Source organism: Zalophus californianus, chromosome 9 (assembly GCF_009762305.2).
Source record: "Zalophus californianus isolate mZalCal1 chromosome 9, mZalCal1.pri.v2, whole genome shotgun sequence".
In the NCBI taxonomy this organism is placed as follows: Eukaryota; Metazoa; Chordata; class Mammalia; order Carnivora; family Otariidae; genus Zalophus; species Zalophus californianus.
This window is the reverse complement of record NC_045603.1, coordinates 49,652,857-49,672,203: the sequence shown is the minus strand read 5'-3', so window position 1 is coordinate 49,672,203 and position 19,347 is coordinate 49,652,857. Positions and strand designations below refer to the sequence as shown.

The window sequence follows — 19,347 nt, the reverse complement described above, 5'->3', positions numbered from 1 at the left end:
GTAAAGGAGGACGATGAAAGCATTTACAGTTAGAATTGTCACTTAAGAAAAGACACACATTTGACTTGTGAGTATAAAATAATTGCTGCAGTAATTCTGAGTTTAGACAGGGGATGTGGATCTTGATATGAATGAAAAGCAAATTATATCTCTGTTAACATTCAAGGTTACCTCTTTGTGACAGAATTATTACAAGTTGCTCCTTGTTATGCCATGAAAATAGTGGAACCCATGTTGAGAAATCTTGCCAATGTGTACATTTATAACTATTTATTCCAGGAAGCACCCGGTCTACATTTGTAGAATAAGTTTCAAAGAACTAAGCTTTCATAAAACTTGGATCAAGAAGTTTAATATGCCTTCCACCACCCTACACTCTGCCTCCACTACATTCTCACTCCTTCCATCAGAGAAAGCGCTAACACGAATGATCAAATTCAGTCAGCACTGTTGGATTGTTGGGAGTGGAGTTTGGGGGTAGATGTGAGGAAAACCATAGCTTCTTTAAGGCTCCAGCTTGCTTGTGTTTGCTTATGCTATCTGGGGCAGCAAAATGGCTGTAGGGCTGCATCTGCCCTGAGAGTTATCTTTTCACCAAGAAGATCCATGGTCTGCTAGATTAACCAAGAAAGACCTGTTTAGGCCTTCTTTCAGCTCCTTGTTGCATTTTTCTCCAGACACAACCTTCTTTGCTACCAAGGCGGTAAAACACCTTTGAGGAGGGGGGCACAGGAGAAAGGAACAAAGGCTGCAAACTTGCATTTTGCTCTTATGGCTCCATGTGGTCCAATGGAGTTCAACAGGAGAACATTTCAGGAGTTTTCAGCTAAAGCTCCCACAGTTCATAAAGAGTGCGCATTTTCCCAGACTCTTCCTCTGTGCATTTCTTTCCCATGGACTTAGTAGGGGTAAAGGTAGTAAACACAGTAGGTGACGGGTCAAGACTTCTGGATGCTGGGTTAGAGCTCTCCTTAAGTGACTTCTTGGCCATAGATCAAAGGAGGACACCCCCCCTTTTTTTGTCAGAACAAGAATTAATAGTTACTTTTAAGTAAGACAGTAAAGTAAAGTAAGTAAAGGTTCAGAACTTCAAGTGTTAGAAGTCAGTCGGGAAGCAGTTTCTAAGAAGTTCCTTAATTTTCTCCTTCCGATATAGTAAGTAATACTCAGCTATTGACCACTTTGGTTTCTTAGCCCTCTGGCTGGTGAAGTCTTTTTTCTTGGGCTGTTCTTAATAAGAGGATTTTCAAGACCCGGAACCCTTTTGGCTGCTACCTCATTAGAGATGAACAAAAAGGTGTTTGTCCATGTTTAAACCCTAAGAAAATAACCTGTGAAGCCTACAAAAAAGGTTTGTGATTCTAAATAAATTGATTCTATTAAATTGATATAAGGAGGACCAAAGGAAAAATTTCTGTAATGAAGAATCACTGTGTGTCATGAACTAAGGATTATGATGAACAACTTCTGTGTACCTAGCACGTAACTTAAAAAACTACTTAATGATCTCAGGGAAAAGTTTAGCCCTCAAACATGTGTTATAATTTAGTAACACTAGAGAACCCATGAAAAGAAAACATGATTATAGTCAGTGCTTTTGTTCAATATCACTAAAGTGGTAAGGACATTAGGAAGTCTCTTCACTCTTTCCAGCAGAGGAGTAGTGCATACCAGGTAATGTAGAGAAGCCAGGAAGGAATCGATGGATAACTGGAATTCTTGAACTTCAAACTTTGGGTACTTCCTTACTGCTGACAAAGAGAAAGCAGAGAACACAGCCCACAGCTGACTACAGTAGTTTTCCTAAATGTGACTAGTATTAAGAATGATGTTTTATAGAATAGAATAGAAGAAATCTCGGCACTGGGTGATGCCATCCAATTATAGAATTCAAATTACTTTAGAATCTTCAAAGCACACAAACAAGGATGTATAACATATTTACAGCCTCTTTATAAGCCATGAACTTTCATAATGAATCCAAGCCTTCAGAATAAGAATAAAAATAACCACATGTCATTCTTATAAAAGTAAATAATAATCATTAGCAGGGTTGCTCAGAAACTGGACTCATATTGCTCTTATTCAAATGGAAAAAATCCCCCTTTCACTGACAGACTTTGCCAAACCATTCAATTTAATGTTGGAAACACTGCTTTATTTCTCCTGAATTGTTACACTACTATGCTCTAAAATCCCATAGCAAAGGTTTAGTGGTACTCAATTTACTTGTATAAAATATATAAAGACATTATTTTTGATAAATGTCTAAATGCATTAATGGTTTTAACCCTTCTCTTAAGTACAGTTGCTTCCATGAGAGCTTTTCCATGGATTAACTAGTTTACATCAAGCTTGCATAGTACTTTGAATTTTTTTCCTCCTTTAGAACTTTTGTGTCATTCTCAAACTCAAAACTTCAAAATATTGAAGTTTTGGAGTAAAGGCATTTTAAGATATTTGTCCAAAATATTTTGTTGAAAAAACAGGTATCACTTCTTGAATTAAAGAATCCTAATCACAGCTTCCTAAAGAGACAAAGCCCCAGAATTTTACAAGAGTTGCCCAGTGGAAGTAAATCCATGTTCAAAGAGCTAAGAAGAAAGGACCAATTTGTTATTCAGCAAATGTATGTTCTGCCACAGCAATTTCGAACCCCTTTGTTCTGCCTTGTATGTCTCAGCAAAGAAATAGATGCTGCTGTGAAAGTCACCCCCTGGAAACAGAGAAGAGTGTAAGCAAATGAGTGAGAGCTGACATAACTTCAAGTTATTTTACAAAGGATTTGCACATAAGATGATTTCTCACAAGTTGGCAAGCTTTTCCAAAGTCTAGCTGTTACGAATATCCTTTGAACAAGTTGTGTAGAATGCAGTCCACACCCTATGAAACTGCATTGATTTTTATTACCAAGTTGGAACTATTTAGGATCACCAAATAACAGGGTTCAAAAGTAAAACAGCTGAAAAATCCAACAGTCTGGTCTAACCTGGGATGCTCTGTCTCCTCACAGCCAACGCTCCATCAGGCGGCTTTGTCTGGCTGGCGGATTTAGTGTAGGGGCTCTCATCTGCAAAGGTACAATGAAGCGTTTGGTTAATTTCCATCCAGTTTCTAATGCAGTGAAGATCTTTTAATGGATTGCAATCCTTCTGCCAGAGAGAGGTGATATAGTACGGAATAGGAGAAAGAGTCGGGAGATCTGAGTCTTAACCTTGACTTAGCTGTGGGACAAGTCATTTAAAATGTTCTGAACATTCGTTTCCTCACCTATAGAAGAGGGAGATACTTTCTCATCTACCTCTTAGGTGTGTCAGGATCAAGCTATAGTGTACATGAAGGCATAAAAGGATAAGAACTATGCAAATATAGTGTACAAATTGTCTTTCACCTAGATTCATTTATAAATAAGTATCAGTGAATATCACTAAGAGGAAGAGAAAAAAGGAATAAAATGGCTCAGTGGGCACTAAGAATAATCAGCTCGAAGAACAAAGGAAATGAAAAGAAATGTTATATTTCAGATGAGAGAGCATTACAAGCAGATGACAGAGCATTAGTATTGCAGGAAAATAAAGACACACAGAACTAGCAGGTTCTTCCTGGAAGTGAGAAATGGCATCCAGAGCAAAATGGAGGGACAGGGACATTTAGAGTAAGACCAGAGAAGCTATGTTGGGAACAGGGAAGGAATGATGGTTTGGCAAAAGAAGACGGATATTGCAATGGACTGATCCATCCTCTTTGAGAAAGAGATAAAAATAACCTACAGAACCATGAAGAGAACAACTGAAAAGACAGAAGGACTAAAGCTCAGCATATCTGTGACAATTAGGCAAGAAGCTGAACGAACAAAACACTAAGTGACAAGATCATAGAGGTGATGGATCCATGAAAATCTAAGTAAAGTGACTTATATTTAAATACAGAAAAGGATTTATTCTGGCTTGGAATACAGGAGTAATGATCTAGGATGGCAGATATTAGGGTTAAAAAAGAAAGGAAGAATTCTTCTCAGTTTGCATGGGGCATTTGTATAAGGTTAAGAGATGTCTGAGTGACAACCTTCAACATTTTCAAGAATAAGATGTATATGGTCTGAGTAGACATAATGTAAAATAATTATCTAGTAAATCAAGTCAAGCTAGATGATCCAAATGGTACTTCTGGTCACACTGTAAGGTAGGTTTGTTGTGGTTATTGTTGTAATAGGAAATCATTAAATGATTAAAAAGAACCATACTGTACATTGTAAACTATTAAATATTACAGTGATTTAATTCATCAAGTAGGCTTTAACATCTGAAAACATTAATTCTCCCAACTCAGTGGTCTGTGTTTCAAAACTGAGGAACTCGATTCTGTTCTAGGATGTACTTCTGGTTGAAATGATTCACGATTTCTTCATAAAACTAACAAGGCCTTTATAAGCAATGACAAAAAGGAACGATTAACACCGCGGTAGGCTGTAATTAACTTAAAAAATGGAAATCATGCTGTTTCATGTTTATATCCCATTTGTCAGACAATTCTTTATGTTTTTCCAATCTTAGATGTAATCTACCAACTTTCAGATACCAATACAATCAACAGCATCATTTTTGCTTATGATACAGTATCCTAGATCTTTGACTCTTCTCCTTGCAAATGCAATTTTTTAAAAAAATTTTTTATTGTTATGTTGCAAATGCAATTTTGAGTATAATCAGAAACCACAACACAAAATGTAAGCATTGCACTACAAAAGTCTCTATTTGCCCCACCACTTCCACTTGAGTATATGAGTGCTTTTCTCACAGTACTGATTTAATAACCAGGCAATATGCTTTATACAGCACCTATTAAAAAAAAAAACTTAACTCTATGTGAAAATCTGGATTCTTTATAAAACCAATTAAAATATATTTTCTTTCATAATCCAAAACTTTGAAACTGTATGAGTACAGAGCACTGAGCCAAGGAGATATACAGTTTTAGGGGCAGCGTCTTGGAAGCCTAAAGGCTTTCCTCAGTTTTCAGTTTGTCAAGAGTCCAGCCAATTAAAGTCTTGGGTTGAATCCAGCATTGGATTTTCTTAAAGGGCAATAAGAGATTTGCCCAGGAGGCTCTGGGAGATTTTTTGCACTCAATGCTCTATTTTAAGGAGCTAATTTTTTTTTTTTTTTTCTTTTTTAGAAATTTACCACTTTGCACTACATAAGTACTCAACCTGGGTAAAATTGTTTTCTCATTCATATTTGAAAACAGTTTCCTTGATTTAGAGCTGAGATAGTCTAGTAATGCACATCCTTAAAAGGTTGAAACCACATTACAGCTGATCACCTGGCCAGCCTCTACATATCCATTACCCAGCTCCCACCCCCACTCCCAGTATTAAGAGCGTCCTTACTGAGCGTAAACAAAAATCTAGAAGCCAAAAGTTGTATTGGTCAAAGTTCCAGACTGAAGTAATTTTGATATTATCTAAAAATAGCTTGCCAAAGTCAATCAGGTTGAAAGCAATAATTCCTAAAGGCAGTGAGTCAGAATCCTGGTAACATTTATCATGAGAGTTAAGGGGAGCACAGCGACACAGCAGTATGGCACCATTGAACATTTGTGTGTGAGTTTTTATATGTGTCAGAGGTAGAATTTAGTGATTCATCAGTGGCATATAACACCCAGTGCTCATTACATCAAGTGCCCTCCTTAATGCCCATCAACCAATTACCCCAATCTCACCCACTTTACTTCCAGCAACCCTCAGTTTGTTTCCTAGACTTCAGCATCTCTTATGGTTTGCCTCCCTTTCAATTTTCATCTTATTTTATTTTTCCTTCCCTTCCCCTATGTTCATCTGTTTTGTTTTCTAAATTTCACATATGAGTGAAATCATATGGTATTTGTCTTTCTCTGACTGACTTATTTCACTTAGCATAATACCCTCTAGTTCCATCCATGTTATTGCAAATGGCAAGATTTCATTCCTTTTGATGGCTGAGTAAATTCCATTGTATATATACACCAGATCTTTTTTCATTCATCTGGCGATGGACATCTGGGCTCTTTCCATATTTTGGCTATTGTGGACATTGCTGCTATAAACACTGGGGTGCATGTGCCCCTCCATACTGTTTTCCAGACTGGCTATACCAGTTTGCATTCCCACCAACAGTGTAAGAGGGTTCCCCTTTCTCCACATCCTTGCCAACATTTGTTGTTTTCTAAGTTGTTAATTTTAGTTATTCTGACCAGTGTGAGGTAGTATCTCATTGTGGTTTTGATTTGTATTTCCCTGATGCTGAGTGATGTTGAGCATTTGTTTTCATATGTCTGTTGGCCATTTGTATGTCTCCCAAGAAGACATACAAATGGCTAACATTTGTTTCTAAATAAACTTTTCCTAAGAATATCTGTTTATTTTAAACCTCTAGGAGGAATCATAGGCCTTTTATAAAAAGCTACCCATCACAGAATGGACATGAACTCTTGATGTGATTTACTCAAAGTCAACTCTTGATTCACAAACTTTGCTTGAAAGTAGAAGCGGAGAAGAGACACTGAATATATCAGTGGCTGATGGGTCCATAGCAGGATACTAAAGGATAAGAATGTCTGGGGTACATTTTAATCCTTGAGCATAAAGTCATGGAGAGCTATGGAGTCTTCTATTGTGGTTTTCTCATGTGTTCCTTAATGGAGATTAGTTGATATATTATTAGAATTTCATGGTTACAAGGGATGATTTAGACTACTCTTTCATCGTATCAGGACTTAAAGTCCAGAGAGGTAAATTTATGAACACACATCTAGAGTGAGTCTGGATTGATCTTCTTTTCTTTTTATTCCCATGCTCTTTCCTCCTTATGCTATGACCTCTTGGACGAACAATGAGCTTTGATAGGTTCTTAGTTGCATGTTTCTGTATCACACAGGTAAGTGTCTGGACACCACTCCAGCAAAGAGCTTGCATAATATAAGTTAATTCCTATGGAGAAGGCTATGAAAATGAGCAATCATAGCTAATTCCTTTTGTGTCTATATAAATCTCATTCCCCCTTCCTCCACATATTTGTATGCCCAAAATGAAGTGTACTTAAATTGTACCACAGAACCAATCTATACTTTTAACTTCACTTTTTGGAAGATGCAAACTTAAAATAAATGCCAATACAATGCACTGTTCCTCAATAAGGGCCTTAAAAGTTTCACTGAATATAAGATCCATGTTAATACTTCTTTATCTTATCAGGGAGACACTAAATAGACTTTCAAGTTCCACCCAATTACATAAATGAATTTTAAAAAATAGGTCAAATAATAAGGAAAGGAATCAGTAGATAATATCTCCAGAACTGTGTCTGACACCAAACATGCATTCATTAAACATTTGCTGATAGATGACTGAATTACATTCAACTTGTCAAACTAGAGCATTTACTATAAATAAGCAACAGGAAGAAAGTCAAACATTTGTTATGAGCTATCCTCCTTCCTGCCTCTAATTTTCTTTTTCTAGGTTTATAGCCTATTCCTTTTAATGTCACATCATTACCCAACAGCTATTAAGCACTGACTTAATATGTTAAAAATTTGTGACTCTTTGTGAGCTAATATTAAAATATATTTCTTTTCATTTTCATTCAGACCTCAGAAAGATTTATCAAACAACCTTTAAAATAATGCCTCTAAGCAAAAGAATTCTGATTTTCACACAGGACTTCCAGCTTTGACTTTGATGGTGGATCATATACAAAGGGAGCCTTATTGAAAGTCACCATAGGGGCAAAGCAGACATTCAACTGGTGAGTTACTGCTCACTGAAGTGAATGCTGTAAGTAATCATTAAGGGCATCATGGGGTGTCAGAACTGTCAACCTTTCCTCATGACATCTTAGCAGCTAAATAATCACTGTCACACTTGATGGCCGCCCACTGTCATAGGAGCTGTATATTGGTAATAACAAGGAAGAGCACAGGTCGCTTTTAGAGTGACATCCCATGAGGCTAGGAAAAATGCCTTCCATTAAATGGAGAATCGACACTGTGACAGAGGCACAGAAAGGGCTTAGTCAAGCATATACTTAAAACAGAAGTGGAACAATGGGGAAGACCATCTGTCCCTCGCATTCCCCCAACTTTGGTCAGTCTCCTCATGTCCCAAACACAGGAGGGGCAAACACAGATCATTTGTTTTGATTACATATTCCAAGTGAAGCTGGTGTTTATAAACCTGGAAAGCTAATAGCAGGCACTAAGGAGTAATGCTTCATTCTGGATCATGACCAAAGCCCATGCTGGAGCTAAGAGAACCACATCTTGAGGAATGGACGCAGGTCCCCTCCTATTCTCATAACCTTGAATGGTTGCCTGACATCAAATAGCATCCATGTGTAATCAGGCTGCTTCTTGTCTCTCCATCTCCTGCCTCGCCCATTTCCAGTGTCTGGGCTTCCCAGAGGGAGTGGATATGACTATGGTTTCAAGGATCCCTAGCTATGTTTGTGGCTTTGTTGAAGAAAAAAAAATTAATGTCCTCTGGCTGAGACTAATCAGCCTACGCTAAACAATTCCTAGTAACTAATTATGCACAATTGAGGCACCTGCTAAGCCAACGAATCCCTTAACTTCTTGATTAGGAAAAAAAAAAAGGCATTTTCTGCAGTTAAACATTACGACCATTCCCTAGCAGTGGGGAGATAGGCAGCTCATGGCACAACGTTCATGCATGTCATTACAAACTCAGAAAAAAGCTCTGTTTTTCATGAATGAACAAAATGAAATACATTGTGAAGGGAATAATCTGTCCCTTGAATTCAATTACATTCCACAAATTTTAGTGCCTACTATGTGCAAACTAGGAATCAAAGTGGATAAAAGATAATAAAACTTTAAGTGGAATGGTGATTGAAGAATCCTTATTGCTTTGTGGGTTTGAGATTAGAACATGCGCTTCATTAGCTGAGGGGGGAAATGAGCACAGGCTTAGGGTACGGTGGAGGGGGCGGGGCACAGGAAGAAAAAGATAGCTCTATTGCAACAAACATATCCAGAATTCTGCAATCAGAAAAATCAAGAAACAGGCCATTTTAATTTTCAACTAACATGGAAATTTTGTGTGATGTGGGACCATAATCTTTTCAGGACCTGGATCTTGTGAATATTTTATCCCAGCCCAGCATGAACGTATTATGAGTCGGCCGTTTCTCTTTTTTAGACACTAGACCTCCAGTTTAATTTGCTGCCTTGGTGGTTTGATGGCACATTCTAAAATTTAAGCAAGATTTCCTACAGGGTAGCTGTCAAAGGGTTTTGACAATAGACCTACTTATATCTTATACTTATTAAAATAATGTATAAATACAAGCACCATACCCCACACAATTTAAAGAAAAACACACTCAAAGATATGGCCCAATCCGCCTCTCCAATTCCAAATAGTTCTTAATCTCTGATAAAATAAACTTTTCCCCCCTAGGGCCAAACAAAAAAATGCACCCTCAATCTTTCCTAGAGTCAGAAGCTTCTGAGTCGTACATGGGCTTCAGTTCTACTACTGTGGTGTGTTGAAGCGATGATATGGATAACTGCTTACATCTGACAGTGAGAACGAATTAGTTTAATCTCCCTGCCTAATGGATGAAGTAGTCCACAAACTAGGTTCAAACCCAGAAGGGAGCGGGAATGATCTGAGCTTGATGGCAGAAGGCAGAGGCAGTGTGCTCCTCCAGTCCAGTCTTCTTCCTACGAAGAGATGGTTTCCCTCCTCTCTTTTGTTAGCTGTTTTGCATCTGCATGACATTGTTGTCCTTCCTTGATTCTGCAGGTTTCTGTACAGTTTTATAAATCAGACACAGATGTGATTTATATTCTTAAAGGGGACCAGGTCTTTTGCTTTTGAACATTAAATAAAGAAATCATCCAGAGAGTGACTTCATTTAAAAACAAATGTACACTGTCTTCTTCACAATGATAGAATGTCCTCTAAAATTATATTAATCACAATCACATAACCATTTCAGGGATCAAATATTATAGCTAAAAACAATGCCAACAGTAGAGTTTATATTGCTGTAGGCCTGTCTTACAAGACCATTTTTCTCCCTCTGCTCCATTAACTAACGCCTTGCTACCCAAAGTGTGGTCCCCATAGACAAGCAGCATGGGCATCATCTGGGAGCTTGTCAGAAATGTAGAATCCCAGGCTCCACCCCAGATCTTTGGAATCAGATTTAACAAAATCTTTGGGTAATTTGTATGCACATTAAAATTTGGGAAGCCCTGTTCCAATTGATTTGACCAACAGCAACAGCATAGGTAGTGAGGATGCATCTGTTCTGATTGTCACCTGATTGTGTCAGTGGTGGCCCACAAAGAAGCTGTCAGAATAGCTTCAATGATATCCCCAGTTCTGAAATACTATAATTATCAAATTACTTATGGAATGATTTCCTCAAATGGAAATGAAACTGTTGCAATGTTATGATTCTGAGTGAATTCCATCTTCTCTTGATTCACTTTAAACCCTTTGACAATCCTAAAATGGCTAGTTTATGGGGGTAACCGGATACATCTAAGGTCAGATTATCTACAGCAGTTGATTGATTAAGGCAGAGACAGGAAACAGTAAGGTGTTATTACCCCCGAGCCAGTAAAAGACAACTGAAAATGAAAAGTTATGTCCTGTCTCATGGTAGGGACATGGGGGAAAGAATCTTCTGTGGTAGTATCTCCTTAAACTCTTTTCTTTAGACACAAAGTTACTCCCTTGCATGCACACAGTTCTCTTGGAACCGGGAAGTTCTCCAGCACAGAACCTGGCCTATGATCTTTGTGTAGGCATGCATAGGACCACTGTGGCCCCTGAGCATCTGGTCAACCTTGTGGAAGTGGTCTGCAGTAACTGTGCTGCTTGGTGATGCCTACAGGTTTTTTGGAAGAGTAATATCTCGAGCCAGGTTAATTTGTAAATCCTCTCTGAAATTAATGAGCATGAAATTGCACATTTTCTGCCTCAGGCATTTCCACTGCTCATGTGTCTGAATCACAAATGATAACACTTATGCTTCTTAGTATTGTTTCCAGCAGGAACAGATGAACAAGAGTCACAGCAATCACCGACTGGCCTCATCACCAAAGAATCGACATTTCTAGAGGGATGGACACTATGCCAGGAGGCTTATTTTCATTACCATATCAGATCCCAATTAAAAACTTTTAAAAAGTTAAATTCAATACAGCTTCTATATTTTCTACATGTAGGGAGGGTTATATGCTTTAATTCTCTGACTTTACCACCAATTATGCCTGCTAATATTCTCGGTATCTTAACGCTATGAAATACGTGTAGCTTCAACAAGCTCTTGGCATTAAAATAATAATGTAGTGAAAAATATGAATTACTTCAGGGTAACAAATACTGGCTATCTGAAGCCACATTTGCTAATTCTTATTTAAAAAGTGCACCATCATTCAGGAAAAAGTATTTGAGTATAAAGAGGCTAGAACATATCTGAATATTACTGGAGGGTCATAAGAATCAAAGATTATATATAATAGCAGATAGAGCTGGGTGGATCAATAGAAATAAATAAAACATTTAGAGAAATTAAGGTTCCCCCCATTTTTTGACCAATAATAATATGAAACTAAGAAGTTACTTTGATAAATACAGAGAACAAACTGGTGTTTGGTAGAGGGGGGATGGGTGGGGAATGGGTGAAATAGGTGAAGGAGATGAAGAGTGCACTTATCTTGCTGAGCACTGAGCAATGTATAGGATTATTAAATCATTGTACATCTGAAACAAATATAATACTGTATGTTAATTACACTGGAATAAAAAATAATTTAAAAAAAGAAGTTACTTTGACACATATTGATCACAATTTCAACTGCAGTACATTTGGGGAAAAATTTTTAAAAGTACATAGATTTCCTAGAGATAACTCATGAAACTTCATGTTTTCATTGAAAAGATTGAGATTTTTAAAAACATTCCAATAAATGGTCACAGTTTCAAAACTGGATCATTTAAATGATTATATCTCTTGATTACTCAAATCTCTTCATTTTTTTGTCCCTTTGGGGCACTTTTAGCATTTCTAGTATAAGCTGCAGAGAAGAAGAAGGAGATTTGTAAAAATCAGGACTCTCCAAGAGTTCTTCTTTTAGATGATATTACTATGATGCTTTCTATATTTAGAACATTTCAGTATGAAATATCAGTTGCAAGAATGAGGTTAAAATTTATGGAAAAAATAAGAGGAAGCAAAATGCAATCAGGATGACTTCATTTTAAGAGGTCTATGTCTTGCGCCAGTGAGTGAACAAACACTGGATATCATTAGATAAAAGAATGATTAGCCTACAGTTGTGGGGCGGAGCATTCTGGTATAGGTTTGATTATTGAGAAAATAGCCTTTAAAGCCCTCACCTGTTGCTGGCAATCAGTGATAAGTTTATAACTAAGGCAACTTTCCAATCTGGTTCAGTGGCTCAGTATTTTTCCTTTTTTTTTTTTTTTTATTAACCAAGTATAGTATAAGCTAAAATAAATGCCAGCTTCTGGCAAATTACTTCATACAAATAAATGATCAGATAGTCACTATAGCTGATGAGTTTCTAAATGAAACTGAAAAAGAAAAAGTATTACTACCACCATTCAGACTCAGTTTCTAATATACAAGTTGGAAAATCTATCTCTATATCTAGCATCCTGGAGTAATAGAATGGGAAAAATAAGTAGCATGAATTTATAAGCTTGAGTAACATTTTGGAGCTAGGAGCAGAGACTGTTTTCCCCAGGGTCATTGATCTGCCCAAAGCACAAGGACATATGTGTCAAACCCACCGTGTGACTCCCAACTCCCTCTTTCATGGCTCAAGTGTGTAGTGGCCTTAGAAACAATACTCCAAAGGATGTTTCCAATATGTCAAGAAAAACCAAAGCTTTTTCTAAGAGTCTACTTTCATTAATAATCAAAACAGTGGAACAGGAGATGAGACTTTGTGGTAATGGGGAAAATGGATTAAGACAGAATTTTCAGAGAGCAAAGTAGACAGAAAGAAAAGTGAACCTCAGGTTGAATTCCCTGGTTATATGTGAAAGATGCAAGCGACATGAAGAAAAATTAGGGTTTGACTGTAATCATATAAGATTTTTTAGATGCTTCTGTCATTATACAACAATGCCACTGATTTCTTCTACAAATAACCTAAACACTTTCTTAGAGACCTTTCCTTGACTTCTGACTTTCTGCTCTCTTTAGGAAGTAGTTCAAATTACTTGAGAAAACTGTAAGACATTTTTAAATGTAAATAATACTAAAAATACTATAAACTATTATAGCTAATACTTACCAAGCACTCATTGTATGACAGCATGAGTCTTACTCCTTTATGTGTATAATCTTATCCTCACAACTCAATAATACTTAGAACTGCACACACCCCACACACACACACCCCCCACACACACACACAAAAGATAAATTCGTTTTACAAAAGGAGTTCTGGTTTTAAGAAAGAATTTGCCATTGTTCACCCAAAATAGTAGATTCCATGGTGAATTTTTTTTCAATCTAATTCTTTATTTTTAAAATTTTATTATTTTTTTATTATGGTATGGTGAATTTAAATACAACTACTATTGTATTAAAACCGAGAGCAATGTGGAGTATACTACATGCCTAGCACTGTGCTTAGTACCTCATATACATTATCAATATTCACAACAATATAATTGTGCAGGTACAATTATACTAATCAAAACATGAGGATATAGAGGCTTATAGAGATGAAATAATGTGCCTGAATGTTCCCAGGGAGCAAAGTGCAGAAACGAAGCTTTAACTTACTCGTCTTTATAGGATCGGCTCTCCCCCACAATGATATATTATTTACCAAAATTTGATTCACATCCATTTTTATAATTTCTGTGTGTGTGTGTGTGTGTGTGTGTGTGTGTGTGTGCGCGTGCGCACGCGCGCATGTGTATGAAAAGAGAGGCACATTTTCATACACTAGTCACTCCTGGGTGTATTCTGGGTGACTATATATCACTGAAAGAGGATGGGACTTGGGGCTGCATTTGAAGATTTCCTGGAATTTCAGTTTAGAAAAGAAAATATCTTCTCCCAGTTTTTAGATCTTACTTCCTTGCCATGAATTCTTAGCTTCATTTATGATATAAGATTCAAGTTTTTTTCTGGCACATAAACAAATCACTTGAAAGAATGCCTTTTAGCCAAGAAGCCCCAAGCATTTTAGGAGATGAAATCTGGCTGAGTTTCTCTCTCTAACTCCTACTCTAGGCCAACCATTCTCTACTGATAGAGCATTTATGAACTGGTTCCTACAAGTGGTTTATCATCTTAAAATGAATAAATAGTGGGACATTCTCTTTCTCCTTTCCTATTCTAGACACCATGTTCATAGCCTGCTGCTTACAATATTTCAAACCTTTCATTAGTGTTCATGCAGCTAGAAGGGGAAACTAAATCTTGGACCAGGCGACAACTAGCAGTACAATGGAGAAAATGGTGGTATGCTTCATGTGGTCGGCAAAGGAGCTCATTGAAGTCTGTCTTTCCTCTTCCTCTGGCTCCCCCAGACCATATCTACAAATAGCCAGGCCCCAGAGTAGGGGTGCTGCAATCTCAGTTCTCAGACTAAGGAGTGGCTCTGTGCAGCAGAGTTACTGGACAGATAGGTGCAGACTCTTTGCTAGACCTAACAATTTCACAGGGAGCCTACGAAGCCCAGTGACTAACACATATTAGCTATTCTTTCCAAGACGGTCATCTTTTCTGGCCTTGGCTCATTTCAAGACCTATCTCTGAACTCACTTTTTAATAACTTATAGTTTTAAAAAGTTCCCAGGTTTAAGCTCAATTTGTAAGTGTGAGCTAGTGTCGTTATATACCATTTTAGAGCCAACACCTTTTTGCCCGTTAGGCGAAGGGTGAGAATCACATTTGGATGCCTTGGGAATAATACACTTCATACATATGCCTTGGTTTGCCACATGTTTTGCTTTATCAATTCATTGCTAGGTCAAGCAATAGCAGATGACTGCTTATCAAACAGATGACATGTGTTTTTAATGCACGATTAAAGCAGGATTTATCATGGCTGTCAAAATCGAGGAAGTGTGTGATTTTTGTTATTTAAAGCCCTACTTTGGATACTCTCTGGTTTTACAGGGAGAGGTGGTGATTATACAGACAAAACCTTACAAGGGTGTTAGACCAGAAATAATTTTTGTATGCAAAACATTAAACCCATTTAATACACCAGAATTTTACTCTAATGCAACTTTCATAGTTCATATGGCTCTCTCAGTTACTAACTGTGTGACCTTGGACAAGTTACTTATTCTCTTTGAGCACCAGTCTCCTCACCTATAAAATGGAAAATAGTACTGTACCTACCTCCTAGGACTGCTGTGAGGATTGAGTAAACAGCATAAATAAAGCACCAGGACTGACGTGAGTTCAAAAGGTGGTGGTTCCATCCATTAACCTGGTGTCTTAGGAAGCTGAGGGATAGACAAGAGTCAGCAGAAATCCCTCAGCAATAAATGTTTTCACGATAGCCCTTACCATACTATCCTGTAATCATCGACCTGTTTTTCTTCATAATATGAATTCCTTTGACTGGGGATTTACTTTTGCAGCTATAGATATTATTATCCCCATTTTCACAGATCAGAAAACTGAATCTCAGGGAAGCTAAAAATCTTTCTAAGGCTAAACAGCTAATAAGTGGCCGACCATTCATTCCCCAATACTGCTGCACCGCCTCAATAGAGAGAGCTTACACAACAAACAAACTTTAGTGGAGAGGGAAGTGTGTGTTCTCTGACTATTGTAAACCCAAATGAATGTTGTCCAACCTGTCCTTCCATTTTCTATCATAATGAAGAGGCAGATACTTGACAGGTCATTTTTTCAAAGCTATGGGATACCATTTGCAGAGTTTTCAGTTGGAGAAATTCACTGATATTAAGTGGTCTATTATGATTCAATTTGTCAGTGGCAAAATAAAAATTTAAAACCCAAGGACCTAGATTTAATAGTCCAAAGATGATCAGATTATCTTCATTTGCTACTGAGACAAATTATTCAGACATACAATTTCCTCACGAATTACTTGCTTGTCTAACTCTCCTTGGGTTGTATCTCCTTCATCAACTTCGCTACTTTTTCACATAAATCTTGCCTGAGCAAAGATTCAGCTTTCATAGTTAATTAGGACAAACAAGGAAAATGCAAATCAACTCTACAAAACGTGAATGTTTAATTTTGAACTGATTTTGTAGCATTATATTCACTAGGACTCTTCCAATTCTCCAATTAACAAGTTACTGACATGTACAAACATCTAGAATAAAAGAAACCTTTTCTTCCATCACTGTTTGTCAGTTTCATTACTGAGTTTGGCTCCGCTTTGGGACACTTCAATCATGAAAGTAATCATGGAAAACTATATTGGATTCTATTAGCAATAATACCGTAGAGGAGGTTCATTTATGATAACTAAAACTTTCTCTGACTCACTCTCATCTGCCATGTAATTTGCCTTAAGGTATTTTAAAATCACACTGTCAAAGCTTTAGAAGGGTTCTTCTAAGCACTTAACTCTGAGCCACAGTGTATTTTTAAACAGAGATTTTTATGAAATCCAATGTTGACAAGCAAATCACTAAGTATTTTTTCAATGTAAACATTGTTTAAATTTTCTAGATCAGTGTATATCAGCGCCATAGGAGACCATCAGGGAGATCTGTATCTACATTTATATATTTGTATGTGTACCTATGTCTACATACACATAAACACACACACAAATACATACAGATATATTTGATGGATGCAGTTAACCCTACATATATAGCTCCACACCTAAGAACACTGGTAAGAGAAAGTATGCATATGAACAGGAGATCTAAAAGGACCTTTCAACCCCAAGACAAGCCTCCTCTCCTATCCTATAGGGCAAATGCCATGGGCAGAAGTTGGAGACCATCACCTTTATCCCAGTGACTTCCTCTTTTTTTAATTTAATTTTATTACGTCAGGTTAATCACCATACATTACATCATTAGTTTTTGCTGTAATGTTCCATGATTCATTGTTTGCATATAACTCTCCTCTTGAGTCCTGCAGTAAAATGAGCAAGACCTTAGAGCTAATGGCAAGAATCAAGATGGTATGGAGCATCTAGAATATTAAAGAAATGTCAACTTTTAGAAAATACATGCAAATTTGTGCTTTAAGTTATATAAATTCTCAGACTTTGGAATTCTATGTTTAGGATTGCCACATTATAACAAGAGATGCTTTCAGAGAAATTGCAATTTAGCTTGGCGACAGCCTACAGATATGTAATGCAGGTCCACAGCTTATAGAAGAACAGAACAGTTACGTGAGAAGTTAATTTATCTCAGGGGTCCAAAGTGAATAATTCAAACCCAGCGTAGCAGACATTGTGGAGGTGGGCATGATGACCATTTGATATGTACCATCTACATGGAGGTGGGCATGATGACCATTTGATACGTACCATCTACATGTGTACTGCAGAAAGACACAGCTTAGACAGGGTATGCAGGTGTGTGTTGATCTACTGAGCAATCTGGGTACTGATTTTAAGTAGCGTCTGCCTTCACGTTTCTCCACTGTATACTGCAGCTTTTACTGGCTTCTATTCTGCTTAAGACAAGCTTAACAAAACATTTGCTATTTATTGTGCTAGAAAGAGTAAACAACACATAATGGCTATGCTGGGTACAATAAAGCTAAGATATTTGCATCTTTGACAATTAGGGATGTATTGCTTGAAATAAGTACAAGTGTTTGTACGTTATCTGAAAAAGTCACATTTATGTAAACAGAGATGATAAAACTGAAATATGAAAGCCCTGCTGGCCCTACTCCTGTCAGCAACTTCCCTCCAGGAAACCAGTTCAAGGGATACTTTTCAAATTCCAATAATGGGAGATTTTAGCTAAAAATCTATTAGGTCACACAATTCTTTGTTAAGCCAAGTAGAAAGCTTTACTACCTTTCTTAAATATCTACACACTTAATTGGAAAAAAAAAAAGGTGTTAAATTTGGTGGAGAAATACCAGAAAGCCTCAAGCAACTTGCATAATTAAATCATCTTTTCCCATTTCCTTTATCTGCTTTCCTTTTGATCCCAGAACTTCTTGCATTGCATATTTGCACATAAATGAGATGCAGCATGATGCAGAGGTTGGACCTCATCCCACGGGCCCCTAGGCTCAGGGGAGAGCAAGCCGGTCTGTGAGTAATGTCTATCAGACTTAAGACCTGGATGTCCATCCACTAAATGATCTCTTTTCATCTAGATTGCAAATCATGTAGGCCTCTTACAAATTTCATAAATAGAAAGGAGGCAAACATTTACCCCATTTGTATTTCTGCCACCACTAAAGATAAGCCAACTGGAAGTAGGTGAGAGAAGGCAATTCTTTATTCTTCTTCTACAACTTTTTTTTTATAAAAAAAATAATTTTATTATTATTTTTTAGATTTTATTTTTAAGTAACCTCTGCCCCCAATATGGGGCTTGAACCCACAACTCTGAGATCGAGAACCACATGCTCCACTGACTGAGCCAGCTAGGTGCCCCTCTCCTTTTTTTTTTTTAAATTGAAGTATAATTGACCTTTAATATCTTATTTGTTTCAGGTATACCTCAAAGCATTTGATACTTTTATATATTATGAAATGATTCCCACAAGTCTAGTTACCATCTGTCACCATACAAAGTTATTACAATATTATTGACCACCTTCCCCATGCTGCACATTATATCCCCATGACCCATTTCAACCCCCACTCTGGTAACCAACAATGTGTTTCCTGTATCTATGAGTCTGTTTCTGTTTTGTTTTGTTTGTTCATTTATTTTGTTTTTTAGATTCCACATATAAGTGAAATCATATTATATTTGCCTTTCTCTGTCTGATTTATTTCACTTAGCATAATACCCGCTAGGCCCACCACATTGTCACAATGGTAAGATTTCATTCTTTTTTATGGCTGAGTAATATTACATTGTATATATAACACATCTTCTTTATCCATTCATCTATGGATAGACAATTGCTTCCATATTTGGCTATTGTAAATAATGCTGCAGTAAACATAGAAGTGCATATATCTCTTTTGGATTGGTGTTTTCATTTTCTTTGGATAAATACCCAGAAGTAGAATTGCTGGATCATATGGTAGATCTATTTTTAATTTTTTGAGAAACCTTTACGCTGTTTTCTATAGTGGCTATACCAATTTACATTTCTACCAACAGTAGAGTATGAGGACTCCCTTTTCTCT

At 37.1% G+C, this 19,347-nt stretch overlaps 1 protein-coding gene across 11 annotated transcripts in view; it reads right to left on the bottom strand.

Moving 5' to 3' along the window:
- GRIP1 (glutamate receptor interacting protein 1) overlaps positions 1 to 19,347 on the bottom strand; it is a 660,679-nt gene that overhangs the window by 179,563 nt on the left and 461,769 nt on the right. For 10 of the 11 annotated variants that reach the window (XM_027593517.2, XM_027593518.2, XM_027593510.2 and 7 more), the window contains one exon: positions 2,990 to 3,070. The exons of the other annotated variant lie outside the window; for it this stretch is intronic. In XM_027593517.2, the coding sequence (XP_027449318.1) occupies positions 2,990 to 3,070 (81 nt within the window). The remainder of the gene's footprint in view (positions 1 to 2,989; positions 3,071 to 19,347) is intronic. 11 annotated transcript variants of the gene reach the window in all.